Here is a 19,196-nt window from a genome sequence, read left to right as displayed (position 1 = left end):
AACTGAAAATAAGATCTATAAAGGAAAGCATTAGGTAACAGTGCTACCAGCAAAATCTGTAATATATCTTAAAAACCCTGTAACATGAATAAGGCTCTGTGGTGCATATGGATAATCCTTAAGAGCTGCAACTTAATATTGGAGCCAATAGCCTAGATTTAGGCAGTTTATATAATCCGCAAGGTTATCATCCACTCCTAATTTGTTATGCTGTTTTTAAAAAAGCCACCTGCATGCTGCTATCCAAGCTCTCTTATTGCTTATCCCTTACTTTTGCTGTGCTAGTTGTAAAGTTAGCCCCTGCCTCTTCCCCAAGAAGACTTTAATTTATTTACAATAACTGCTTAATGCAGCCTCCTTCTCACATGTGTGACAGGATGCCAAATCTAAGGACTTGTCTATATGGGGAAATTTAGCTGCATAATACATTAATATAACTACAGTGGTACTGGCATAATTGTGAAGGTAAATCTACCCATGTAGAAAAGGCCTAAGATCCATATCTGTTCTTCTGGGAATAAGAGCAAATTAGCAGACTAAATTCTGTTTTAGTATACAATTCTGTATTTTTTGGGGTAGCTGGAAGTATTAAGTTTCACAAGTAAACTTGTTTTTAAACAGTTAAACTAAATACAGATTTGTCCATTTAAATAGTCCTATAACAGTGCATATTTAATGCATTGGAGAAATAACGTTATAAATCCTGGAAATACACCTAATTTAACAAAATTAAATTGTAGAGAATCAACGTCAACGGAGAAATCTAGGGTTAAGAAGCCAACGGCAATCTGACAGCTGTGTATTAAGTAGTGATGATGAAGATGAATCAAGAGATAATGATGTATACGTAACAAACAAGGTGTCTGGAGATTTAGAAACACTGGAGGATGAAACTGCAAGTTCAAGGTATGTACCCTATGCAACTTCCTGTGGACATATAAAATGTAATATGTAAAAAAATCAAAAACCTTGTCATACTGAAAAAGAGTAGTGTGGTGGCATCCTGTATGTGGCTTAGTCTCCTTTTTGACACTGTTAACCTATTCTAAAGTTTCATATCTTCTCATTTATGAGAGAATGGGAATATTAAAGCTGCTATTGAAATAAGGAAAAAATGGAATAATATATTTAAATATGGAGACAATGATACCTGGCTTATTTTTTTGGATTACAAGTCAACTGAAGACACAATTTAGAGAAGTGGCAAGAGGAAATGCTAATCAAAAGCCACAAATTGTAACTTACAGCATTGTTCTTTCATACAAAGCTCAAGGACCACAGTGAGGTAGGTAACTATTTTCACTGATGTCCTACGGGAAGTAAAAATACCCACCACGATTTTTCTTCTAAACCTTTTATGCCTTTTACAGCTCTCCTCTGAACTCTTTCCAATTTCTCCTCATCTTTGTCAAGTGTGGCAGCCAAAACTAGATACAGTACTCCCATTTTAGGCCTCAGCTGTGCTAAGTAGAGTGGGACAGTTGCCTCCCATGTCTTACATAGAACAGTTCTGTTAATACAACCCAAAATATTAGCCTTTTTTCAACTGCATCACATTGTTGGCTCATTCAATTTGTAATCCACTATAACCAGTGTGTAGCCAGTTATTCTCCATTTTGTAGCTGTGCATTTGATTTTTCCTTCTTAATTGTTGTTGTATTTGTTACTTATCTTTATTGAATTTCATTATGTTGATTTCAGACTAATTGTCCAATTTGTCATGGTCACTTTTCCTGCTAATCCTATTCTCCCAAGTGTTTGCAACCCCTCCCAGCTTGGCATCATCCGCAATGTTATAAGTATACTCTCTACTCCATTATCCAAGTCATTAATGAAAATATTGAATAGTACTGGACTCGGGACTGACCCCTCCAGAACCCCAGTAGATACACACACCTAGTCTGACATTGCTAAAAGCAAACCATAGATAACTACTCTGAGTATGGTCTTTCAACCAGTTATGTACCCACCATAATTTCATCTAGGTCACATTTCTCTAGTTTGATTATGAGAATGTCATGTTGGGACTGTATCAAAAGCCTTACTAAACTCAAGATGTATCACTTAAACTGCTTCCTCATATCCACTAGACCTGCCAAAGAAGGAAAATAGGTTGGTTTGGTATGATTTGTTCTTGACAAATCCATGCTGGCTAATTCTTATAACCCTGTTATCCGTCGGGTGTTTATAAATTGATTGTTTAATTTGTTCCAGTATCTTTCCAGATATCGAGGTTAGGCTGACTGGGCTATAACTCTGCAGGTCCTCTTATAGTATCTATCTTAGAATTTATTTATTTATTTATTTATTTATTTATTTATATATATATATATATATATATATATATATATATATATATAATTCTTTTTTTTCTTCCCTCCCTCCCCCACCTTCTGGGACCTCACCCATCCTCCATGAGATTGCTTCAGCTAGTTCTTTAAATACCCAGGTACAAGCATAATTCATATACATTTACCTTGGGGTAAAACAAGGAATATGTGCTTAAAGGGTACACATAGAGTTTATCACAAGAATCATTTAATGTCATTACAGCCCTGAGACTGAATCTAGTCATCTGTCTACCATCGGAATCCCAATTTGAGTTGCTGAATTAAGCTAATGTGCAATAATTAATAAAATACACTTTAGCTGTTCTCATTTTCCTCCTTTCTTTGATTAGAATATGCCAAGATTATAATAAAAACTTCAGTGTATCATAGAAATATAATTACAGTATCACAGGCTTTCCATATTATTTGAAAATAAATCTTTCTTTCAATGTCCACAAATGCAAAAAGGATCCTTCATCCTGCAGAGCTTTTAAATTTTTGGGCCCTTCAAGAACTAATGCCCACTGATTCCCAAAAGAAGGGGATGAGAGGAGAATGAGGGTGCTGATGACTTCAAGATTAAGCAGCCCTCTCTTGTCTTCCCCTGATAGTTTTAGATTTAAAACCTATAGAGACACATTTAATATTTGGTTTTTTTATAAGTGAGCTAGCTAGCCATCTCCATGTGACCTCTCTTTTTAGGGGTCCCTTATTAGTGCTCTGACTTTGAAAACTACTTTTTTGGGAAAACATTTCAACTTTTTTCTCTGAGAGCACCCTTCACTAAACCTGCCAGGTAGGATAGTGCAGTCTTTAATTCTGTATTACACATTTTTCTTTCCCCTCACCTATATAAATCTGCATATTACTGCTTTTAACATTTCTTCTCTGGCTCAGAGATCAGCAGGTGGAAGCTGTAGGTCAGAGGCTGAAAAGCGGCATAAAATATCTTGAGGTCTAAAAACTCTTTGTTTGAAGGCAATAGATCAGGCAAGACATAACAGGTCTGAGCTCCTGAAGTGGTACAATTTTTAGGCAGGAAACTGATTGGGCAGCCCCCTCAAATTAATGCTGAAGAGAATGATAGTGTTAGATATGTCTGAACACTGCCAATGAGGTGATTCAAACTTTGAGGATCAGCATGTAGCTTTGCGTGTGATGTGAATTCAGTGCTCACTGAATCATGAGGGAAACTACAATGGCTGCAAGTAACCATTGGGCAAACTTATAAAAATGCCAAAAAATCACTTCTGACCTACAAATCAGGCTCCCCCAACTACTGGAATCAGTTGGTCACCAGACAACTGCACGAGTTTACATTATTTGGGATAGTAGATAGCTTGAGCATTGCTTAATGGAATAAGACCATGAAACTACCTTTGTCTTGAGTCAGAGTTTAAATGCTAATGTACAAATCCGCTATTCTACCTACCTCTCAGGTAGTTTATAGCCATATACACTTCGGTGGCTGAGGACTTCCATATATAAAGCAAGATGAATTGTGATGAGAAGAACTCACAAAAGGTCCAGCGTACTTCTTTTGCCCTGGGAACTCCATCACCCCATCCTGGCCATTCCTCTTTCTGCCCCTGCCATAGCCCCTTTTCTGGGACTTGCTGGGAGGCTGAATAGGGCAGCCTGTGGCTGTTGTAGGTAGTGCCTGTGCCTGGACAATTCCCTCCCATCCCAAGACAGTTATGGCACTTTTAAAGCCCTGTGAACTGCTGTAGCAATGTACAGGGGTCAGTAGCATAGTGGGGAATCCTTTCCTAGGACAGAATGTTGGTGTTAATCAGAAATTGTCCATCTTTTATTTTGTTATTTTCCCAGTTTATTTTGGATCACTTTTTAAAAATCTCCTATGCAAGACAATAATATGGCTTACTTGAGAACTGTAAGTTCTTGTGTCATCTTGTGTCTAAGGGTATGTCTACACTACAAAATAAGGTCAATATTATAGAAGTCGATTTTTAGAAATCGACTTTATACAGTCAATTGCGTATGTCCACACTAAGCGCATTAAGTTGGTGGAGTGCATCCTCACTACCGTGGCGAGCATCGACTTATGGAGCGGTGCACTGTGGATAGCTGTCCCACAGTTCCCGCAGTCTCCACCGCCCATTGGAATTCTGGGTTAAGCTCCCAGTGCCTGATGGGGCAAAAACATTGTCACGGGTGGTTTTGGGTACATGTCGTCAGTCGCCCCTCCCTTCATGAAAGCAATCATTTTGCGCCTTTTTTCCATGCATACGCCATACTGCTTTCAGCAGACGGTGCAGTAGGATTGCTAACCGTCGTCATCCACCTCTTCCACTGCAACTCTGCTCTGCTGCTATTGTCTCAATAGCGAATTTCTCCATGTTGTCTGTCATGGGCTCCGAAGTACATGTGTTCTTCCTCGGGAAATGTGCACGGTGCTAACCGTCGTCATCCACTACTTCCACTGCAACTCTGCTCTCCTGCTCTCATGATTCCGCCTCTGAGGTCCTCTCTTCGTTCTCTATAAATATCTGTTCTCATGGCATCTGTCGTCAGCCACCGCTTCCACTGGAACTCTGCTCTCCTGCAGACGCCATACCACGGCAGGCCTGGAGCCCGCTCAGATCACCGCAGCAGTTATGAGCATTGTAAACACCTTATACGTTATCCTGCAGTATGTGCAGAACCTGCAAAAGCAGGTGAGGAGGCGACGGCAGCGTGGTGATGAGGACATGGACACAGACATCTCTCAAAGTACGATCCCCGGCAATTTGGACATCCTGGTGACAATGGGGCAGGCTCATGCCATGGAATGCTGATTCTGGGCCCAGGAAACAAGCACAGACTGGTGGGACCACATAGTGTTGCAGGTCTGGGACGATTTCCAGTGGCTGCGAAACTTTTGCATGCATAAGGGCACTTTCATGGAACTTTGTGACTTGCTTTCCCCTGCCCTGAAGCGCAAGAATACCAAGATGAGAGCAGCCCTCACAGTTCACAAGCGAGTGGCGATAGCCCTGTGGAAGCTTGCAATGCCAGACAGCTACCAGTCAGTTGGAAATCAATTTGGAGTGGGCAAATCTACTGTGGGGGCTGTTGTGATCCAAGTAGCCAACGCAATCACTGAGCTGCTGCTATCAAGGATAGTGACTCTGGGAAATGTGCAGGTCATAGTGGATGGCTTTGGTGCAATGAGATTCCCTAACTGTGGTGGAGTGATAGACGGAATGCATATTCCTATCTTGGGACCGGACCACCTTAGCAGCCAGTACGTAAACCGCAAGGGGTACTTTTCAATGGTGCTACAAGCACAGTGGATCACAAGGGACGTTTCACCGACATCAACGTGGGATGGCCAGGAAAGGGACATGATGGTCGCATCTTCAGGAACTCTGATTTGTTTGAACAGCTGCAGGAAGGGACTTACTTCCCAGACCAGAAAATTACTGTTGGGGATGTTGAAATGCCTATAGTTATCCTTGGGGACCCAGCCTACCCCTTAAGGCCATGGCTCATGAAGCCATACACAGGCAGCCTGGACAGTAATCAGGAGCTGTTCAACTCTAGGCTGAGCAAGTGCAGAATGGCGGTAGAATGTGCGTTTGGACATTTAAAAGCGCTCTGGCGCAGTTTACTGACTCAGATCTCAGCAAAACCAATATTCCCATTGTTATTGCTGCTTGCTGTGTGCTTTTCACAATATCTGTGAGAGTAAGGGGGAGACGTTTATGGCGGGGTGGGAGGTTGAGGCAAATCGCCAGGCCGCTGATTATATGCAGCCAGACACCAGGGTGATTAGAAGGGCACAGCAGGGCGCACTGCACATCAGAGAAGCTTTGAAAACCAGTTTCATGACTGGCCAGGCTACGGTGTGACAATTCTGTTTGTTTCTCCTTGATGAAAACCCGCCCCCTTGGTTCACTCTACTTCCCTGGAATCCAACCGCCCTCCCCCCTTTGATCACTGCTTGCAGAGGCAATAAAGTCATTGTTTCAAAATCCTGCATTCTTTATTAATTCATTACACAAATAGGGGGATAACTGCCAAGGTAGCCCGGGAGGGGTGGGGGAGGAGGGAAGCGCTGGGTGGGGTGGTGGATGAGAGGAGGAGGAAAGGACAAAGCCACACTGCACTTCAAAACTTATTGAATGCCAGCCTTCTGTTGCAGCCCTCTGGGGTGGAGTGATTGGGTGCCCGGACACACACACACACACACACGTTCTTGGGCGTCTGGGTGAGGAGGTTATGGAACTTGGGGAGGAGGACAGGCAGTTACATGGGCTGTAGCGGTGGTCTGTGCTCCTGATGCCTTTTCTGCAGCTCCACCAGATGCTGGAGCATATCAGTTTGATCCCCCAGGAACCTCAGCATTGCATCCTGCCTCCTCTCGTCACGCTGCCGCCATCTTACTCTTGCTCCCGCAACCTCTCATCTTGCTTGTCCTTTCTGTCCTCGTGTTCATTTTCTGCTTTCCTGGACTCTGCCATTGTTTGCCTCCACGCATTCTGCTGAGCTCTTTCAGTGCAGGAGGACTGCATGAGATCAGAGAACATTTCATTGTGAGAGCGTTTTTTTTCACCTTCTGATTGGCGCTAGCCTCTGGGACGGAGATGATAGGGGGAGCGTTGAAACATTTGCAGCTGTAGGAGGGGAAAAAAAGGGAGAGTAGTATTTAAAGAGACACATTTTTAGAGAACAATGGGTAGACTCTTTCACGGTGAACCAAGCTGTTAACATTACACAGCACATGTGCTTTCAGTACAAGGTCGCATCTTTCCTCTTATATTGAGGGCCTGACGGTTTGGTGTGAGAGATCATACACACAGGGCCGGGCAACAGAATTCAGCTTGCAGGCAGCCATGGTAAGCCACAGTCTTTCGGCTTCTTCAACCTTCATAACATGTGGGAATGGTTTCAAATAGCAGCGCCCTCCTTTCCCATACCAAGCACCTGGTGGGTTGGCCATTTAAAAGGAGTGGCTGCAGTTTTCGGGTTAACGTGCAGCACAAACCCAACTAACCCGTTCCCCCAATTCTCTGGGATGATCCATTCACCCCTCCTCCTACCGCCAGCCAAACGCAAACAGCTCAGAGTGAATAGGCCCCGCCCCAACCACGTGGCTAAAAGCGGGGATGATTTCTTTTCAGCCACAGGCAAACAGCCCAGCAGGAACGGCCACCTCTGAATGTCCCCTTAATAATGTCCCTGGAGGATTTCCACTCCATCCCCAGACACGTTAACAGACTTTTCCAGTAGCTGTACTGTACTGGCCATGAATGCATCCCAAGTCTTCAGAGCAAATTAATAATTAAACACGCTTGCTTTTAAACCATGTATTATATTTACAAAGGTACACTCACCAGAGGTGCCTTCTCTGGCTTCATGGTCCGGGAGCCCACCATGGGAGTGTATTGGCTCCAAGATGATAAACAGTTCCTGGCTGTCGGGGAGAATGGTTTCTCTGCTTGCCTGTTGTGCGCTCTCCTCATCTTCCTTATCCCCCAAATCTTCATCCCTGTTGTGTGAGACTCCCCCTCTGTAGGTGTCCACGGACAGGGGTGGGGTAGTGGTAGGGGCATTCCCTAGAATTGCATGCAGCTCATCATAGAAGCGGCATGTTTGGGGCTTTGACCCGGAGTGGCCATTTGCCGTTTTGGTAGGCTTGCCTGAGCTCCTTAATTTTCATGCGGCATTGCTGCAGGTCCCTGCTATAGTTTCTGTCCATCATGCCCTTGGAGGCTTTTTTCAAATATTTTGGCATTTCATCTTTTGGAATGGAGCTCTGATAGCAAGGATTCTTCTCCCCATACAGTGATCAGATCCAGTACCTCCCATTCGGTCTATGCTGGAGCTCTCGTGATTCTGGGACTGCATGGTCACCTCTGCTGATGAGCTCGCCACGCTGACCAAACAGGAAATGAAATTCAAAAGTTCCCAGGACTTTTCCTGTGTACCTGGCCAGTGCATCTGAGTTGAAAGCACTGTCCAGAGCGGTCACAATGGTGCACTCTAGGATAGCTCCCGGAGGCCAATACCGTCAAATTGCATCCACACTACCCCAAATTCGACCCAGTGATGTCTATTTCAGCGTAAATTCCCCTCGTTGGGGAGGAGTACAGAAATCGATTTTAAGAACCCTTTAAGTCGACAGAAATGGCTTTGTCATATGGGCGGGTACATGTTTAAATCAATCTAACTGTGCTAAATTCGACCTAAATTTTCGTAGTGTAGACGAGGGCTAAGTGTAGATCTGAAATTGCTAAATATAATGGACAAGGAGAGCACACATCTAAATGCTTCTGTGTTCTGCCATCCCTAGAGCTATCAACCTTCTATGAAGCTGGGTACTAGTGACATAACTTGTCCTGGTCAGGATGAATTGATATAAATCACTGATTTTAATCATGATTCATATCAGCAAATAGGAAGATTTCATTTTAAATCTATTGTAATTGTGTTTTGCACTTTTACTTTATGCTTGTTTTTCTCATTAGTTGGTAATCATTAAATTATTATTTGAAATGAAATATAGCCTTGACACTAAATTTGGTGTTTCCTTTTGCTTACCCGGAGGAAATACTCTATGCATGTTTATTTAAGTAATTATAGCTTAACTCTACTTCTATACAGATTCTCTATTTTTATATTTTTTATTGTTAGAAAATGGTGAATGATGCCTTATTTACTAGGTGATTTCTTTTTAACTTGTGATTTGTGTCCATCTCTGGATGGAAATTTAAACTCAATTCAGAATGCACAAAAACAGCATTTCAAATGTTTATTAAATTACCTTACATAAAAAAAAAGCTTATTCAACATATTTATCGACTTGTTTTGCATTTAAAATTTAACTGATATATTAAACAAAGGGGAAGTATGTGTCTGTAGTTGATGAAGTGAACTGATTGATTGTTTCTGGTCACCATTTCCTAGAAGATTTTTTTAGAACTAGTAGACGCCTCCTCTCACACCTACTTTTTATTCAAAGATTGGAAGAAGAAAACAAGATTTCCTGCTTTTACCACCCCTGATTGGTTTCTTAACTTTGAATGAACTAGTCACTAAAGTGAGCTAGTTGAATAAACTGAAATGACAAAAACAACCTCTTCTGCAAGTGCAGCGAGACTAAGTGCTGTCAAGAGCTTAGCACTTCAACAAACACTAATTTCAGATGTTTTGCCAGTGGCTTCCACCAGTTCAGTGGTTAACTTCCTTTAAAACTTGGCAGGAAATGTACTGCTTAATATTAATTTTGCATTTAATATAAATGATTCTAAGAAGTTTAGGCCTTAACATAGGTTGTATTAATTTCAAATAGGTTTGTTTTTAAAAATACACCAGTGTTTTAAATTTTTTTAAAAAAATTTTAATCAATTTTTATCCACCCTAAGTGGTGTTACACTCCAGTATGTGCCTGTACTCTAACATGTTATCACTAATCACAATAAAGTCTAACCTGCCATCAATTTCAGCAGTACAACCACTGGTGAAAATATCTGCAGTGGAAACTCAACAGATGTTAAAAAAAACAATAAATAAAAATGTCAAGCAGGCTTTATTGTGTTCTCCATGATAACTCAATTCATACTCAGGAAGTTCATGAGCACCCTCCCTCCCCCTTCTTTTTGCTTATTTATTTCTTATTTAATAATAGCTTATGTGGTTTTGTTGCTTGGTATGTGAGATGATGTGGTGAGCCTCAGCCAGCAGAGGGATTTGGAGTTGAAATGTTTGCATGCTGTTCTACAGTGAAAGAACTTGGAGTAATTCAGTTAACCTTTTACAATATGCTTCTGCAAGGAACTTAGAGTTCTTAGAATTGTGAACTCTGTTCCAAAAATCTTCTGGAGACTGCTGTACCCTTCTATATGCTATGTGTATCCTGTACAGTGCTGTAAGTTATCACTATTTTCAAAAGTTACTTCTTTGTTATTAGGACAGTTACAGTGGGGATGAGGGAGAAGAAATGGTAAACATGAAGAGGATGAATGAAAATAAGGGCCTTCTCCTGTGAGGTGTAGGAGTGCCTAATCTCATTAATGTAACAAATTGAGAGCCTAATATGAGCACACCCCATGTGAGCCTTTGATTCAGTATAATAGAAGTTGGCCTAAAGCCAAGTTTCTTGAGTGTGAGGAAGAGGAGAGGTTCTTGCCTGAGGCAAACTCTAGGACACAAAATAACCAGATATTATTGTCTGAAGTTTCCAGTGCATAATGGAACTAACATATTGTTTTGGGGGTTTTTTAGGCCTTCAGGTACCGTTAGTTGTCCAATTTGCATGGATGGATACTCAGAGGTAAGAATCTACACCTTGTCTACAATATTTTTTGTTCCACTGAAAGGAGAATTAAAATGTGAGGTACAGAATCACTACACTTGTTAGCTAGTTGTATTTGGAGAGTCAAACTATTGTACACATTAGAGAAAATCTTAGTTTTTAAGTCAGTGCATAAGGGTGATAACATCTTCTCCAGGAGCTTCTGTAGGATATTCAGTTTCCTTAATAGAAGACTAATGTAATTATGATGATGTAGCGTATTTCAATTTCTAATATTCCTTTACTACCTGCGTTAGTAGACCTTTCCATTCTCAAGTTGCGACAAACATGCTACTAAACAACAGTACCTCACTGACTGCTCCTAGTGACTAAGACTCTGAATTGCTAAATTTTGCAAGTATTGAAATGGTAATTGAAATCTGATATGTTGAGCCATATGTCATAAAAACATCATATCTGGCAGTATATTTGTTAAGGGAAGCTTGCTCTTGAGAGCCAGCTGATGACAATACATGTTTCCATGTTAAGTCTTGAATAAACAGCGCTAAAGTCACCGAAATATTATGGATTGCAAAGATTTGCTCTTACACGGTTGTGTTATGTAATCAATATTGCTCTTGTGCAAAGCTGAGTTTCTTTCCCATGGACTTCAGCTTTATAGTTTCTTCTCTTTCAGATTGTACAAAGTGGACGACTTATCGTGTCAACCAAATGTGGCCATGTCTTCTGTAGTCAGTGCCTCCGTGACTCCCTTAGAAATGCTAACTCTTGCCCAACTTGTAGGAAAAAACTCAATCACAAACAGTACCATCCAATTTATATATAAGCACTTTGAATTCTTCTCAGGACAGCCTCAACTGGATCTTGGTGAAAATGTCATGCATTTGTGATGCCTTGAAGATTAAAGGAGCAACAGGTTGTATGCCCACCCAATTGTAGTAAAACGGATTTTTTGAGAATTAACTTGTGCATATCTAAACAGCTTTCATATGGTCCAGTCATACTGTCCAAAATAGCTTCTTGTTTTGTCACTTGTTCGTGTTAACAGTTCTTGAAGGTCTGCAAACACAGGTCGGTATGTGTCACCAATGAAGCAGCTGATGTTCTGTTTCCCTTTGCTTCTTTTCAAGTGCTTGAAATTGAGTTCTGGATATATATATATTTTTTTTTCTATTTCTTAAATGCTTTTAATTACACCTCACCTTCCCCCTTCCGCCCAGATAAAGAAGTTACATTGCCTACAAGTATGAATAAATGCTTTCATTTGAATCTTTATCATGATGTAGGTGGCAGGCAGCAAGTTACTGGAGAGCACCCTGCTGCTAAAGCATGTAGTCTTACCTGAAGTGCAGTTAGTCCAACTAGAATGAGTTTTGTGATAGGCAAAAACTTAATGCAATATTAAATTGTATACCAGGGTAATGCATTGAACTAATATGCCATTAGCCAGCAACTAACCTTTCTGTAACTAGAAGTCTTGAATATGCAGACCTATATTTATGGGCTCCATGAGGTTTAGAGTACATAGCCAAATTAAAACTTTCATAATATGAATGTGAAAATATTTCATTTCTGGTGTACCTTAACTGCCCAAGAATTACTTGATTTGAATCGCAGTATTGAAATGTTTCCTAATCTGTGGTGAGATGATTTCTTGCTTTAATACTGTTCAGTGCTGAATGCTATAAAATAGAATTTTTATTTCAGCACAAAATTACAAGGAGATATGATGCCTCGGTGAGTTGATGCATTTAACTGTAATAGTTCTATATGTAGGCAAGATGTTAACATCAGTTTTCTATGATCTCTGTACATACCTGACACTTGGGCCGATGTTTTGTTCCACAATATAATAACAAATTCTACCAAGGCATCTTTAAAACTGGAGGTTAGTCTGTGAAACATGAAAAAAAATAAACTGCCAGCTACTTTGAAGACTGTTAGAATACATTTTTCAGACTTTCTTTTTACCCCTTCTTTCCCCCCCCCCCAACTTCCAAAAAGAGAATTTCAAGAGGTATGTAATTAACACAGATAATAAGTAGTAGTATCTTATTACTCCATCATTGGGAGAATGGATTATTTTAAATGAAAGAACCTGCTCTAGTTAGCCAATTAAACTTTGAAGAGGTGTCTAGCCAAGACTACACAATGTTTTGTAGAATCTTCAGTGTGCAGAATATGGCCTGTATGTAGCAGTATGGTTACTGACCCAGGAGAAATGTAATACTTGCGCTCCTCTGATCCTTATATAATCAGAGTTTTTTACATGGAAAAGCCTGCTGTACTGTAACCTATGCACCCTGGCAATACTCTCTACATATTAAAAGGATATAATCGCCAGTAATTGCTTTCACTTACACTGAATTATTTAAACCTAGTGCTGAACGAAGACTTTCCTAAAATATTTTCAGGACAGTGCAATTAATTTCTGTATCATGTTTATAGAAGAACCTGTGGGATTTTTTTTTCTTCCATGTCTTGGAAGACAAACTGAGCAAGAGCTTTATTCTCTTCAGATTGTTCGGAAGCATCTGTCACATGCAGAAAAAGCAGACCACCATGATGCTGTCTAGTAAGTTAGGACCACATACACTCGACTATTAAAACCTCCCAATAGTTTCTAAATAAATTAAGGTAAATGGTTCTCAGATATGAGCCATCATACCTAAACTACTGTGTACAGGGAAGGCAATAAGAGCATATAAATGTAAGGGATTAAGTCTGGGGTCGTGGTTGAGTAGCATGTCCCTAGATCTTTAATTTGAGTACTAGCCCTAGCTTGAATTGTGTTTTTGCACAGTTTCCACCGTGTAAATATCTCTTTACAGCTTGCATATCAATATATAAACCTACTTGGACTTTAGATACTACAAACTGTAGAATATTCAACAACAAAAGTTTTTAACTTTTGTGATCCCTATTAAGTGCCACGTTTTGTGTACTTGAAAACAAATTTTAAACTTTCAATATCAAAATGGCAAATGTTAAAGTTGCATTATAATTTTAAAAAACTTGAAATAGATATATTTTAATTTCCAGTAAAGGCAGTGGCTCAGTATAGCTCATGACATTTGCAAGAACTGATAGATAATATAAAGATTTTTTTGATTATGTAAATGTATGTTTTTCACTTGTCATTGTATATAGTTCAAATTTTCCTGTATTTAATTGTATTCATGTCTGTATGTCAGATCTACTTTGGACTCTACTGGTAGACAAATAATTCTTTAACAGATGGAAATAAAACTATTAATTTGACCAATCAGAAGTAGTCCATTTATTTTAGTCATCTTATATTCCAATTCAGTTTGGGTGGAAAAAACCAAATTGATTGCATATTCCTAAATCCCAAAGGTTTCAATTTTTACTTTTTGGTCAACATTTCTCTTAGCCTGCCTAGTACTGATAACAATTCAGTGCTGATATTATCAGTTCAATACATAATGAAATGTATACCTTGCAATGTCAATTTTTAAATACGAACTGTCAAGCTGAAGGGAATGAGGAGGATAAGAAAGGGAAGGACGAGGCATGCATGTGGGGGTTGAATTTTTAACTACAAAAGCACATCCTCTTGCCTAAACTTACAACGTAAAGGAGCACGGTACTGCAAAGACACAAGTGTTCTTCTCAAATCTTTTTTTATTTGATTTTGTTACTCTGGTCACCTTAAAACTGAAATCTTATTAAAGCTATTTTCTCCAATTTTGCAACTTTTCAGTGCAAATTAGACGTGTACATACTCTAGCAATTGACAGAGCATGTGCATCAGCATGGTGCCCATGTGCACATGCACTACACCGGAGAGTTACTTGTACTCTTATTAATTCTTAAAATAAATGGTATACCATAAAATTACTTTGCTTTTAATCTTTCAAATTCAATTGATTATATAATTGCCCATCTTCTAAGGGGTGGTTGGTTTTCTTCAGCCCCGAACAAATCAGGGACCTGGGAGAGCTTGTGATGGTCTGGACTGGAAGTGCCACCATAGGTGTTTAACACTCAGCTCTAGATCTCATTTATGTGATGCTTAGCCTGTGCTGCCTCCTATCTTGAATGGGAAGAGCAACACTGAGATGATGAAGCTAAGAAGTACTAAGAAACTCTCTCCTCCATAACTGCTCAAATTATTGAGACATTTGCCCTCTTATTGTTAAATTGGCCCACAATCTTAGGGTTCTTATTAGCCTCCATTGCAGTACCCATCTAGCTACTAGGGGGGGAAGGTATGTCCATTTCCATCTGACCAGGTGTGAGCTTTTTCTGTGGTGATCTATCCATTTCTAACATCAGGGCTTAACTACAACAATTCTCTGTCAGGGAATGAATTTTAATTTCTTGACAAACATCCAGCTGATTCAGGACACCCTAGCTTGGCTACTTTCTACCACAGGCCTCTTCACTACTCTATGCTGGCTGTGTAATGAACACAGCCTAGTTCAAGGTCTCTTGACTGTCAAAATGCTTATTTGAATAGGATCCTATCTATATGAGACGACTACTCTCTGACTCTGCCTTCTCTCAACATCTCCAGTGCACTAGCGCAGTGAAACTGTCAACCAATCGAGGGATAGTCATGAGTAGGGAAGATTGAACCTCCACGGAAGCCCAACCAAGTCATCCTCTCAGATGAAACAAGGACTGTTTAACCTCAATCTCCAAAATAAAATGCAAAACCCAACTCTTTACTATTTATAGGCTCAGGTAAGAGGTCTTCTGGACAATGGGCAACATGTACTATTATCTTCTTACCCATAAACATGTGACAATTGTGCCTTACTCATCTATTCTATTATTTTAATCTTGGATCTTACTAGTAAGAGAGGATGAGCGGTGGCCGCGGGTTGACTTTTGGGGGAACTCAGAAATTAACATGTTCATAGGGTTAATACCAGAACCCAGATAGCTGTAACTTGAAAGTATTGGACAGTGTGGAGTAAAAGTATCTCAGCAGTACTCATTCAGATTTACTCCCCATTAACTAGGTTCTGATCTGAAATATAGAGGTACATTCCAGATCAATAGTAGGATTTGTGTTTAAAGTACAAAATAGAGGAACTTTAGTATTTTAATGTTTGGATTTAGTTCCTATATTTAATATGTACTCTTCATATATCTTCAATTTTCTGTAATTTACTTTTATTCTCTGATGCTGTGAAGACAATTCACAAATTCCAGGCAGTATAGGGTGTAGCTGCCTATTCTCCATGGCTTTGGACATGAGCATATCAGCCCCATGCTTAAATCCCTCCAGTGGCTCCCAGGCAGCTTCTGGTAACAATTTGTCTTTTTGCCCCTAATTTTCAAAGCACCTAACAGATCAAGCACCAGCAACGTCAGAGACTGAATTTTGCTCTGTGAATCTCTCGTAGGACATTACAAATCACAAAAATGAAGATGAATCCTCCAAGAGCTGTGGACAAAATGTTCTCAGTCAAGGAAACTTACTCTGGAACAGATTTCCAGAAGAGATTAGGTGAAGTCGGCCCATCTTTAGGAAATGCTGCAGACCCTTCCTCTTTGAAAAGGCTTTTCCACCGTAAAAATGACACTTGCACTTATCCTGCCGTGATGGGTGGCAGTACAAAACCCTAACATAGTTGTATACCAGCATACCTGTGTTCAGCAATGAAGCCTTGTGCATGCCAGGTTGTGGAGGGGTACATGTAGGGGCCTTCTTAAGGAGCAAAAGTGTCCATTGGGATGAAGTACCAGGGAGGGAATGGGCCTGTGTTGGCTGCTGGGAGAGCCTAAAATACCTGACAAGGTATAGTCCTACAGCGACTGGACTGCCTATACTGTACCTGTCCGGTACAACAGAGAGCCAAGTCAAGGCTCCCAATGCTACTTTTGTCTCACTTCCAGCAGCCCACCATGCACCACTGTGTGGGGAGCCAGAGGCGAGGCTCAAGATGGATTGAGGCATGGTGAGTCACCCTTGTCTCTGAGAGACCTTCATTCTCCACAGTGGTCATCTTGGCCCAACTTGTTCTGGTGGACAGGAGGCTTGCCTGAGGGAGAACTTGCCTCAGAAGCAGAACTACTCCTGAGGCATCTTCATCTGTAAGTCTCTTCCTCTCCCAATCCTGATTATGGTGGAGCCAGGGAGAGCCTTTTACCACCATATAACTCTGGAGAAGAGATAAGAGGCCTATGTGGGCAGAAGCTTTTCCCACTGATGAACCTCCTGTGCTTTCCCAGAGGGGACTGCAAGATTCATCCCAGCCACTATGGATGTAGAAGTCCTCTACACCAACATTCCACACAAAGGTGGACTACAAGTCGTCAGGAACAGTATCCCCGATGATGTCACGGCAAACCTGGTGGCTGAACTTCGACTTTGTCCTTACCCATAACTATTTCACATTTGGGGACAAAATGTATACCTTCAAATCAGCGGCACTGCTATGGGTACCTGCGTGGCCCCACAGTATGCCAACTTTTTTATGGCTGACTTAGAACAACACTTCCTCAGCTCTCGTCCCCTAACGCCCCTACTCTACTTGCGCTACATTGATGACATCTTCATCATCTGGACCCCTGGAAAAGAAGCCCTTGAGGAATTCCACCATGATTTCAACAATTTCCATCCCACCATCAACCTCAGCCTGGACCAGTCCACACAAGAGATCCACTTCCTGGACACTACGGCGCTAATAAGCGACATAAACACCACCCTATCCGGAAACCTACTGACCACTATGCCTACCTACATGCCTCCAGCTTTCATCCAGACCACACCACACAATCCATTGTCTACAGCCAAGCTCTACGATACAACCACATTTGCTCCAACCCCTCAGACGGAGACAAACACCCACAAGATCTCTAGCATTCTTACAACTACAATACCCCACCTGCTGAAGTGAAGAAACAGATTGATAGAGCTAGAAGAGTACCCAGAAGTTACCTACTCCAGGACAGGCCCAACAAAGAAAATAACAGAATGCCACTAGCCATCACCTTTAGTCCCCAACTAAAACCTCTCCAGCGCATCATCAAGGATCTACAACCCATCCTGAAGGACGACCCATCACTCTCACAAATCTTGGGAGACAGGCCAGTCCTTGCTTACAGACAGCCCTCCAACCTGAAGCAAATATTCACCAGCAACCACACAACAAAAACACTAACCCAGGAACCTATCCTTGCAACAAAGCCTGTTGCCAACCGTGTCCACATATCTATTCAGGGGACACCATCATAGGGCCTAATCACATCAGCCACACTATCAGAGGCTCGTTCACCTGCACATCTACCAATGTGATATATGCCATCATGTGCCAGCAATGCCCCTCTGCCATGTACATTGGTCAAACTGGACAGTCTCTACGTAAAAGAATAAATGGACACAAATCAGATGTCAAGAATTATAACATTCAAAAACCAGTCAGAGAACACTTCAATCTCTCTGGTCACTCGATTACAGACCTAAAAGTGGCAATTCTTCAACAAAACAACTTCAAAAACAGACTCCAAGGAGAGACTGCTGAATTGGAATTAATTTGCAAATTGGATACAATTAGGCTTGAATAGAGACTGGGAGTGGATGGGTCATTACACAAAGTAAAACTATTTCCCTATATTTATTCTCCCCCACCCCCCGTTCCTCACACTTGTCAACTGCCGGAAATGGCCCAGCTTGATTATCACTACAAAAGGGTTTTTTTCTTTCCTGCTGGTAATAGCTCACCTTACCTGATCACTCTCATTACAGTGTGTATGGTAACACCCATTGTTTCATGTTCTTTGTGTATATAAAATCTCCCCACTGTATTTTCCACTGCATGCATCCGATGAGGTGAGCTGTAGCTCATGAAAGCTTATGCTCAAATAAATTTGTTAGTCTCTAAGGTGCCACAAGTACTCCTTTTAACAGTAAACTGTTTATTCAAATGAAAAGTTTTATATGGGGATTTAGAGATGTATTGTTTTCTTAAACTCAGAGGTGGCATTGTATTTTGAGTTCTGTTTTAGTTCTGCAGCAAACCACACTGACGAATGGAATTCAAAGCATTAATCTACGTAATACTTTTTCCCCTGTCTTTCCATCCACCAAAATAAACTCTGATATTTACCCAGAAAAATCCAATGTGTTTTGCACTGATTTTTCACCTGTTTTGGTGTGGTAATAAACACTGATAAATTCCCAGGGAAAAGTTAAATAAAAACTGAAAACAAAGGGCCCTACTCATGCAAGAGAGTAACAATGTTAACAAAACAAGCATCACCTTATACAGATAATACATATACGTTGAAATAAGTTCAGCTTAATATCAGTGTAACTTTTTGATGACCTATAGGACACAGTGCTGAGTGTATTTGTGCACTACAGATTTATATTTGGACCTTATTTGGCAAAAGTACTTATCTTTTCAGTGGGAGGGGACAGATGCAGAGTGCATTTTATTTGTGCCAACTGTTTTTTTACTTTTTGTAATATATGCTCAATATATGTAATATATGATGATTATAGGCATAGTAAATATGTCCAAGAAAAGCAATATAGGTATGCATGCCAGAGCTGATCTTGCAGTTTTCAGGTGTGGTCATTTCATTTTAAGGGCATGGTTAAGTTGAATTTTTGAACCAAAATTAAG

At 40.7% G+C, this 19,196-nt stretch overlaps 1 protein-coding gene across 11 annotated transcripts in view; it reads left to right on the top strand.

Moving 5' to 3' along the window:
* RNF4 (ring finger protein 4) overlaps positions 1–19,196 on the top strand; it is a 50,074-nt gene that overhangs the window by 26,402 nt on the left and 4,476 nt on the right. For 8 of the 11 annotated variants that reach the window (XM_075128085.1, XM_075128083.1, XM_075128089.1 and 5 more), the window contains 3 exons: positions 741–906; positions 10,560–10,608; positions 11,267–13,855. In XM_075128085.1, the coding sequence (XP_074984186.1) occupies positions 741–906; positions 10,560–10,608; positions 11,267–11,416 (365 nt within the window). In that variant the 3' untranslated portion in view covers positions 11,417–13,855. Of the gene's footprint in view, positions 1–740; positions 907–1,175; positions 1,286–10,559; positions 10,609–11,266; positions 13,856–19,196 lie in introns of those variants that run through there. The other 3 variants (XR_012668215.1, XM_075128086.1, XR_012668214.1) reach the window with 2 other exon arrangements.

Source organism: Caretta caretta, chromosome 4, assembly GCF_965140235.1.
Source record: "Caretta caretta isolate rCarCar2 chromosome 4, rCarCar1.hap1, whole genome shotgun sequence".
Classification (NCBI taxonomy): domain Eukaryota; kingdom Metazoa; phylum Chordata; order Testudines; family Cheloniidae; genus Caretta; species Caretta caretta.
The sequence above is the reverse complement of the archived record's forward strand: the minus strand, read 5'-3'. Positions and strand labels throughout refer to the sequence as shown.